The sequence below is a fragment of the Corticium candelabrum genome, chromosome 21 (genome assembly GCF_963422355.1).
Source record: "Corticium candelabrum chromosome 21, ooCorCand1.1, whole genome shotgun sequence".
Lineage (NCBI taxonomy): Eukaryota > Metazoa > Porifera > Homoscleromorpha > Homosclerophorida > Plakinidae > Corticium > Corticium candelabrum.
This window is the reverse complement of record NC_085105.1, coordinates 4,734,312-4,744,543: the sequence shown is the minus strand read 5'-3', so window position 1 is coordinate 4,744,543 and position 10,232 is coordinate 4,734,312. Positions and strand designations below refer to the sequence as shown.

The window sequence follows — 10,232 nt, the reverse complement described above, 5'->3', positions numbered from 1 at the left end:
ATCCAATCAAAATCCAAATACAATCAAAATCCAAATACAATCAAAATCCAAATACAATCAAAATCCAAATACAATCAAAATACAAATACAATTAAAATACAAATACAATCAAAATACAAATACAATCAAAATACAAATACAATCAAAATCCAAATACAATCAAAATCCAAATACAATTAAAATCCAAATACAATCAAAATACAAATACAATCAAAATACAAATATAATCAAAATCCAAATACAATCAAAATCCAAATACAATTAAAATCCAAATACAATCAAAATACAAATACAATCAAAATACAAATACAATCAAAATACAAATACAATCAAAATCCAAATATAATCAAAATACAAATACAATCAAAATACAAATACAATCAAAATACAAATACAATTAAAATCCAAATACAATCCAAATACAATCAAATACAATCAAAATACAAATACAATCAAAATCCAAATACAATCAAAATACAATCAAAATCCAAATACAATCAAAATCCCAATACAATCAAAATACAAATACAATCAAAATCCAAATACAATCAAAATCCAATCAAAATCCAAATACAATCAAAATCCAAATACAATCAAAATCCAAATACAATCAAAATCCAAATACAATCAAAATCCAAATACAATCAAAATACAAATACAATCAAAATACAAATACAATTAAAATCCAAATCCAATCAAAATCCAAATACAATCAAAATCCAAATATAATCAAAATACAAATCCAATCAAAATACAAATCCAATCAAAATCCAAATCCAATCAAAATACAAATACAATCAAAATACAATCAAAATGCAAATACAATTAAAATCCAAATACAATCAAAATCCAATCAAAATCCAAATATAATCAAAATACAAATACAATCAAAATACAATCAAAATACAAATACAATTAAAATCCAAATACAATCAAAATCCAATCCAAATCCAAATATAATCAAAATGCAAATACAATCAAAAATACAAATACAATCAAAATCCAAATATAATCAAAATCCAAATACAATCAAAATCCAAATACAATTAAAATCCAAATACAATCAAAATCCAAATACAATCAAAATCCAAATACAATCAAAATCCAAATATAATCAAAATACAAATACAATCAAAATCCAAATCCAATCAAAATCCAAATCCAATCAAAGTCCAAGTACAATTAAAATGCAAATACAATCAAAATACAAAACCCCCTTCAAAAGAGGTTTCTTCGCCTTTGACGTAGTTCTACTATGCATATAGACTTGTTTTCTTCGCAGATCGTACAATAGAACCAAGTCACCAATTCTTATTGGACATCGTCGTGCTTGATCTTGCTATAATAGTTTTCGATCCTGTATGAGCTAGCGCTATAGTATACTCCAGCCCTCTCAATTGTAAGTTTTCCTCATCTTACTATGCACAGTGAAGTACCAGTCAGATATATTTCATGTCGCATCAGCATGAATACTATAAATTTCTATCTGACCGTGAAGGATGATGACTGCAAGCAGCGCAGACATCTCTGCCAAGGAAAATGGCCGGAGACTTCGCAGTATAGAGTCCTCAAGGCGTGTCTAAAACGCAGCAGCCAATGGCTGCATGTCACCGAGGTCTCCAGAAACTCTTTCAATCTTTCACGTAGTTCTTTTCAAATTTTTGAGATATGAGAACCACGCAAAGGCTTGAAAGAGTTTCTATAGAGCTAGAGAACACATACTAAACGCTGGACAAGATAAAAAGTCTGTCATTTGAGATCATCCCGTATACTTTGCAATTACTTACATTAATTGTTTGCTAAAACGTTGCAGAAGCAATACACAGACGTTAAAACTTCTGTATATTAATTGGTACTGTACGGCTTTCTCAAATTCTCTTTGTCACTTTTAGTGGTAAATAAGGTTTGCTATTACTCAATACGCATATACCTACTACGCAGATCGATCGTTCAAGTCTGGAGTACTATCACTAACCTGCAAAGCGGTCCTTGGTGTCGTGTAAGCATGAAACTTCAAGTGGATAGCGATCTGTCTGCATGGTGATAACATTTACGGTCTAAGTCATTTGATCGCCATCCGCTTAAGTGTGAGCTCGCACTACATGCAGAGACGTATAGGGACTCCTTGATTTGAATAGTCAACATATTGTGAGCCTCATGCAGTCTACTATTTTTGATCAGATTCCTATGAAGTTGGCCAGGGTCTTCCTTGCTCCAGTAGATCGACGTTGACCAGTTTATTGACTTTCCAACATATAGAAAGGGCAGGAATTATGTGTAACTACGTCATCGTTTTAGATAATCTGGTATATTTTGTGTTTGTTCGGTGGACACAGGCTCGATTAGTTAGACTCACTTGTTATTACACACTCTACAACGCTCACTAACGTACTAACCAAATAGTGCTATGTCTAATTACTACATACCATACCAGCTAGGTCTAATCTAATTAAGTGTCATACACTACACTCCTCTCCTTTTAGTTTTTTCGATACCTGAGAGGTAGCTGTCTGTTCTCTCGAGTTGGATATCTCCTTTGACTGATTTCCTTCTGAGGTTCAGTTGCTCCATTGTCTGTGACTGGATTTTAGTCTCAGTGGATTTCCTCATGACATGCTCCTCATCTGTAGTCTCCGTAGGTGTAAGTGTACTTGCTGGAAGTGTAGGATCTTCTAACACGGGTCCTGATGAATCTGGTACAACTGTAGCTGGCAAGATATCCGGTTCTTCTGGCAGAATCACTTGTGTCTTGGTCGCATCTCTTGTTATCAAGTGATCAATATGCACGTATCTTATGTGTCCGTCTACATTTACCAATTAAGATGTTGGTCCCAGTTGTTGTGTCACTCTTCCTGCGATCCATTTACTTCGACCATCCCTTCTTGGATTCCAGACAGAAACAGTGCCTCCTGGACCCATTTCTCTTACATTGGTTGTAGCCTGGTTAAATTCTTCTCTTTGATGATCTCGTATCTTTTTCCAGCTTCCGAGTTTCAACAGGCTCAGTCTCGTCCTAAGAGAACGTTTCATCAGCAACTCAGCTGGAGTCTTTCCACTCGTCCCGTGTGGGGTAGTCCGATAATGAAGTAAGAACAATGACACTTGGTGACTCCATGTTCACTCTGATGGCTTAGGCTTCAAGCTCTTCTTTAATTCCTGTACCATCCTCTCCACCTGTCCATTCGTGGATGGATGATATGGTGGGGTACGTTGATGGTGGATGCCATTTGAGCACATGAATTACTAAACTCCTCTGATAGGAATTGAGGTCCATTGTCAGTTACCATACAATATGGTATTCCATGAGTTGCAAATGTTCTTCTCATACATTCTACTGTCTGGCAAGCAGTAGTATTCTTGCGTAATTCATGGACCTCTGGCCACTTTGAAAACGCATCTACTAACAATAAGTAGTGTCTTCCTCCGTACTCCGCAAAGTCTGCGTGGACACATTCCCAAGGACCTTCCCGGTATATCCAAGGATGAGTTGGGTTGAACTTGCAGGTTTATTCCGTTGTTCCTGACACGTGGAACATGATCTGACTATACTCTCAACATCCCTGTCCAAGACAGGCCACCACACAAAACTTCTAGCCGTCGCCTTCATTCGCACCATTCCTATATGTCCTGTGTGTAGTTCAGACAATACTTGTTTTTGTAGTGAATATGGAATCACTACTCTTCCTCCATATATTAGACATCCCTCGGTAATAGATAACTCGGTTGACCTCTTGGCATAACTGTGTAGTTCAGGCGACCCATTGGTTAGCCATCCCTTGTTTCACTTGGTCTGCTGTAACTGGCAAAGTGTCCAAGTAATTTATATGGTACGTAATTTTGTTAGGATCGATCGCTTCCACAGGCAGTGGAAGTCTGGACAGCATGTCCGCTTCTTGATTGTGTATTCCGGGAGTAAACTCTAAATCGTAATCATACGCACTCAGTACTATTGCCCAACGCTGCAATCTAGCAGCTGCCAAAGTCGGGATCCCTTGTTTCGGTCCTAATATTTTAAGTAAAGGTCTATGGTCTGTCACTAGTGTAAGTTTACGTCCGATCAAATACTTGTGGAACTGTCGTACACCGTTGATAAGAGCTAAGGCTTCCCTTTCCAACTGTGCATAACCTCTTTCAGTTGAAGACAATGTTCTGGATGTGAATACAATCGGTTGTTCAGTTCCATCTGGCATAACGTGCGTCAAACAAGCCCCAATTCCTTCTGGCGAGGCGTCACACTTGAGTCATAATGGTTTTGCCATATCGTAATGCGTTAGGCAGCTCGAATTCAATAGTTTCTCTTTGCTTTTTTCAAAAGCTTTTTGTTGTGATTTCTTCCAAATCCATGGCGTAGACTTCTGGAGTAGTTTGTACAAAGGTTGGAGGGTAGTTGAGATATGCGGTAAAAATCGACCATAGTAGTTGAGTAAACCCAAGTATGACTTTAATTGAGTTACATTCTGTGGTTGGGGAGCCTCTCTAATTGCTCCATACTTACTCTCCAATGGTCTGAGCCCCTTCTCGCTAATTAGGTGTCCCAAATACTCCACTTCCGAAGTGTTGAATGTGCACTTCTCTTCTTTTAGTCGAATACCTCTCTTATTCAGTCAGTCCAACACAATGTCTAACCGCTGGTCATGTTCCTCCTGGCTACCTCCTACTACCAGTATGTCATCTAAGTAGCATATGCATCCTGGAATGCCTGCTAAAATTTCATCCATGGCCTTTTGCCAAATAGCAGGTGCAGATGTGATCTCAAACGGCATCCTTGTATACACAAAGAGTCCCTTGCTAGCATTGATTGTCAAGTATGCCTGAGAGTCTGGGCTAATCTTCATTTGTTGGTATGCCTGTTTCATGTCCAAACGAGTGAAGACTCTTCCCCCTGCTAGGGTTGAAAACAGGTCTTGCGGATTAGGCATTGGGTAGCATTCCGTCTCTAGGTAAGGGTTCACACTAACTTTGTAGTCAGCACATACCCGTATTGACCCGTCAGCCTTCCTTACAATTACAATAGGTGATGCCCACTCGCTTCTGTTAATTTGTCGAATTATTCCCTCCTGTTGCAAACGGTCCAGTTCTTCGTCTACTTTACTGTGTAGGGCGTGGGGTACCGGTCGCGGTCTATGGAACTTCGGCACTGCATCCTTTCTTAGTGTAATGCGTGCTTCGAATCCGTTCAGTGTTCCAATTCCCTTGTCAAACAATTGGGGGTATCTCTTAGTATAATCGGTACCCAGCGTTTTCCGCGGGCTAGTCGGTCTGTCAACCCTAAATAACATGTGCCAATCCAGTCGGATCTGTGAAAGCCAGTCTCGCTCCAAGACTGCCGGTTTGTTTTGAACTTCAACAACTACCATTTTCTCACGTGCGGTCTGGTTGCCGTAACGGATTGGAACGTAAGCTTCCCCCCTTACCGTCAGTGGTTCTCCGGAGTATGTCTGAAGTTTGACTCTACTCTTCTGTAACTTCACGTGAGTCAGAAAACGTTTGTATATGTACGCAGGTATCACAGTCATAGATGCCCCGGTATCGACTTCCATTGTCACTAACGCCCCCGCAATTTCCACGGTGACTTTAGGTGCGTTCTGTTTGTCTGTCAGAGTATATATCATACTCACCTCGTCGTCTTCTTCGACTTGGTTCGGTTGGTGTCTGGATTTCGTCGACTTCGTGGCTTGCTTGCGGTTCTGAAATTCCGAGACGTAACTCGCTCGATACTTCTGGCCAGATTGCTTCCGTTTCCTGCAAGCTTTGGCGATATGACCTCTAACGTTGCAAACCCGGCAAGTGGCGCTCTTGTACCAACACTTTTCAGAGTCGTGATTGCGTCCGTCACAACGATGGCAAACACGCTCTCTAGCTGTGCTATCCCTGGGAGTGAACCGCCTACCTCCGGATGCTTGCACGGTAAACGTTGTCTCCGCTGCTTGGTATGTTTGTCGACTTGATTGCGGTTCTCCTCGCAACAATTTCAGTTCATGTCTCGCGGTTTCGTGCGCTTGAGTTAGCGACAGTGCCTTTTCCAGTGTCAGGTCTCGTTCTGCTAGGACCTTCTGCTGTAGGCCTTGTCAGGAGATTCTGTATTCGCGAGTGTGACCACAGGTTGATGAGGCACGTCGTTTCTTCATAAGAAAATTGACGAGACTTTCTCTTTCTTCCTTGTCTTCCAGAATTTTCTACACGTTGATCAATTTGATGGTCAGTTTGCTCTTGACTGGCTTCCTGTTCTTGACTGGTTTCTTGACTGGCTCCAGACGGATTCCAGCCTAGGGGATACTGATCAGTTGTCTCTGCAGTTTGTAGAGGCTCCTGGCTATCAACGGTGAGTTGACCCAAGGCTTGATAGTGCCGAAACGTATCGCCAGTTCGGTAGCTTCCCGCCATTATCCGGGTTAGGTACAAGGTATTATAAGTGCCTAGTAATGCATAGTGATGCAGTAGCGCGCATGACCATTTCCGAGACAGTGTGAAACCACGTTGGTTGCCGCAACCTATCTTGGTTAACTTGAGTTAGCTAACCTAACTTAACCGAACTTTACCACGGTCTAACCACCAGTGTGAAACCGCTCAAAGCCTGGTAGCAAGAGCAAAATATGGCAGGAAATATCACAAGATCTAGCCAAACATAAGTTCATCAGAACACCAGAGCAGTGCAAAGAAAAAATAAATAATCTAAAAAAAGATTACAGACTGGTCAAGGATCGAGTAAGAAGAAGTGGAGAAGGAAATACAACAAGTGATTTTGCGTACTATGATGCTATGGACATGGTGTTAGGTGACTGTCCATCTGTGTCACCTACTAATGTATACGAGTCTTCTGATGGTATCTGTACATTATTGTCCTCTTCCTTAGTTGCCTCTCCGTACGACTCTACTCAAACAGGAGCTGAATGTGTATCCGGAAATAGCAGTGGTACACCTCCAGATTGCAGTGACCAAAGCCCATGCTTCTCTGAAACACCTGCCAGTTCTAGTAGGCACCATACCCCTCCTAGTGCACCTCCTAGTGCACCTCCTAGTGCACCCAAAATACGAAAAAGACAAGAAAGCAGTGGCCTTGATAGAGTTGTGAATGAACTTACTCAATTTGGGGAAAAGATCGTGGATTTGATGTCAAGGATGGAAGATGCTGACAGAGAGAGAGAAGAGCGAGAGAGAAGAGAGGCTGAACGAAGAGATGCATTCTTGCTCAATGCATTACGAATTCTTACAGGACAACAAATGGAAGAACCTGACAATGCAAACCAGTAGCACAAAATTCCCAAAAAAATTAAAGCACACTGTTTCAACACACTGTTCTAACAACACAAAGTTTTAGTTCTAACTATATTGTTAACACACAGTTCTTAACAACACAATGTTCTTATTAATACTGTTCTAGCAATATTTTAACATTGGTCAACACTGTTTTAGTTAATACTGTTCTAACAATATTTTTATCACATTGTTTTAACAACACTATGTTAATTAACAGATTGTTTTAATAACACAATGTAACCATGTTCTGATTGCAGTAGTCTCCTGTGTACCAGATGTTTGAGAGTTCTGTGGGGGAGGGGAGAGAAGAGGGAAGCACATGGATTCGTGGCCTGACATTTGAGAGTGCCATGGGGTGGGGAAGAGAGAGTTTGTTCTCCCAACCATCCACCCTTCAGCATTCTCGAACATCTGGACACGCATCCATGTTCTCCCCTCCCTTCCCCCACAGAACTCTCAAACGTGAGACTACTACTACAGCCCTCTTGTTAATTAACTCTATATATCTAAATAGTCTCTGATATTATCTCGGATTGCTGGTGCCGCCATATCTCTCCTTCCAATAGCTGCCAATCCTGATTCAAGATCACATATTGTTTCAGTTTCACTGTAGTCATCGTTGATTTCATTGTGTGCCAAACAATAGTTATGTAAGGTACAGCAAGCAATAACGACTACTTGAACGTTGTTGATGTCAGTCTCTTGCTGATTTAACAGAATTCGCCACCTACCTTTGAGTAGCCCAAATGCCCTTTCCACTGCGATTCGAGCACAACTCAGTTTGTAGTTGAAACTTTTTTCAGACTCCCTCATATTGGCGCTCTCGGGATATGCTTTCATTAGCCAACTTTTCAAAGGGTAGGCTGGATCTCCCAGAATTAAAACAGGTATTCGAGCACCATTACAGACAACAGTCTCACTTCCAGGAAAGGCTGTTCCAGCACGTTCAGCAACTGCAAAGAGGTGACTGTTAGCAAGAACACGAGCATCGTGGACTCGTCCTGGCCAGCCAATACAGATATCGTTGAAGTAAAGAAATGAATCTACCACAGCTTGAAGTATAATTGAGTGAAACCCTTTACGATTGATATAACAGGCTGGATTGAGAGGTGGACTTTTAATAGGTATGTGTGACCCATCTACTGCTCCACCAATTTGAGGGAACCCATGACCAATATTTCTGAACCGTTCAATGACTTTCTTCAAGCGATCTCCTTGTGGCATCTGGACATACTGACCACTCAAGTGGGAAACGATTGCCTGACATACTTCATTGGAAATAGTGCTAGCAGTTGACACACCAACGCCAAACAAGTTTGAGACAGTCCTATAATATTCACTGCCAGCCAACCTGTATAAAGTCAAGGCTAGTCTCTTCTCTGGCGATATAGGGACTCTCAAGTGGGTGGACTTCTTCGTGATCAGATGTCGTATATCATTGCACAGACTACACACAATAGAAGAAATTGAGGTTATCAGTTAACTAGCTATTCTAGAACAATATCCAAACCTCATGAAAGTTCCTCTTGACATCCTGAAATTCTCTCTCCAATCAGTATCTGATGCTTCCGCAAGCATTCTGTCCCACCACCTTGATTCTCTCGGTTTGATCCATAATGTTCGACCGGTGGGACGCATTCTAGCTACCACTTTTAGAACACACTGGAGTAAACAGAGTAAAACGAGAAGGACCCCTCGTTGCCGACGGCGAACGAGCCTCCTCTGACGCCTCCTTTTCTGAGCCCTAACGTCTAACCGCGAAACCATTAGCAGAAAGAAGGTAGCCGCATTGCCACGAAACGAAGTTGGCATTCTCAAGGCTTCTAGCTAGTACACAGTACTATGACCTATTGCGCAAGCGCGATCTCTTAACCGAGTCTAACCCAACGCTAACCATGGTCTGGAGGTTGGTTACGCTAACCACGCTCTAACCACGATCTAACCGAAGTTAACCAAACTTAACCATACTTGGTTTCACACTGACCTTAGTAACCTAACTTAACCGAACTTTACCACGGTCTAACCACCAGTGTGAAACCGCTCCATGTCGGAGACCGCACACCAATTGATCGCTTAACGCTGTGTTCAGGCTGTCTGCGAATTCGCAATCTTTTGCTAAGCGGCGCAATTCTGCAAGGTAATTTGCAATTGATTCGCCCTCTTTCTGCTGTCTCTTATAAAATTTGAACCTTTCGGCAATGACTATCTTCCTCGGTTCGTACTGATTCTTCAGCAATGTGATGAGTTCGTCGAGGGTCTTATCTTGTGGTTTAGCCGGACTGACGAGGTTCGATAATATTGAGTACTTTGTTCCTCCGACTGTCGTGAGGAATATTGATTTCATTTTGTCCGCGTCGACGATGTTGGCGGTACAATAGAGCAGAAAGCGTTGGTGATATTCATCAATCTTGTCACTTGGTTGGAGTGGTTCCAAATGTCCATACTTTGTGTGGCTCTGCGCCATCCTCGTCGCCAATTTTATGTTTGCTCGGTGGACACAGGCTCGATTAGTTAGAGACTCACTTGTTATTACACACTCTAAACGCTCACTAACGTACTAACCAAATAGTGCTATGTCTAATCTAATTAAGTGTCATACACTACAGTATAACTACGAGCTTAGTAATTAATTAGGTGCACATTGCCAGTAACCAGCTGTCGTTCTATGCGGTGCTAAGTAGAGCGGGGTCTACTGTTGAGATCTTTCAAGAGTACTAAAGCATAAGACGAAACAAGCTACGTTACCAGGGGCGTAAATAGACACTCAGTCAGAGGGGATTCCAAGTAATAATTATAGATACCCACTGTCCACACAATTACACCTATCACTATGAGTACACACACACACACACACACACACACACACACACACACACACACACACACACACACACACACACACACACACACACACACACACACACACACACACACACACACACACACACACACACACACACTGTATATATGTAATT

At 41.3% G+C, this 10,232-nt stretch overlaps 1 protein-coding gene across 3 annotated transcripts; it reads right to left on the bottom strand.

Annotated features, from left to right (window-relative positions):
- Positions 1 to 2,342: 2,342 nt before the first annotated feature.
- On the bottom strand, positions 2,343 to 9,112 carry LOC134196375 (uncharacterized). 3 transcript variants are annotated; one of them, XR_009972516.1, is made up of 3 exons: positions 8,768 to 9,112; positions 7,083 to 8,704; positions 2,343 to 7,015 (listed from the first exon to the last, which is right to left on the bottom strand). XR_009972516.1 is itself a non-coding variant. In XM_062665482.1 (2 exons), exons 1-2 carry the CDS (start codon positions 9,067 to 9,069, stop codon positions 7,756 to 7,758), a joined length of 1,251 nt encoding a protein of 416 aa, XP_062521466.1. In that variant the 5' UTR covers positions 9,070 to 9,112; the 3' UTR covers positions 2,343 to 7,755. The 3 variants fall into 3 exon arrangements, 1 of the variants encoding a protein (XP_062521466.1); XR_009972517.1 differs by having other exon boundaries at positions 2,343 to 7,012; XM_062665482.1 differs by having other exon boundaries at positions 2,343 to 8,704.
- Positions 9,113 to 10,232: the final 1,120 nt, after the last annotated feature.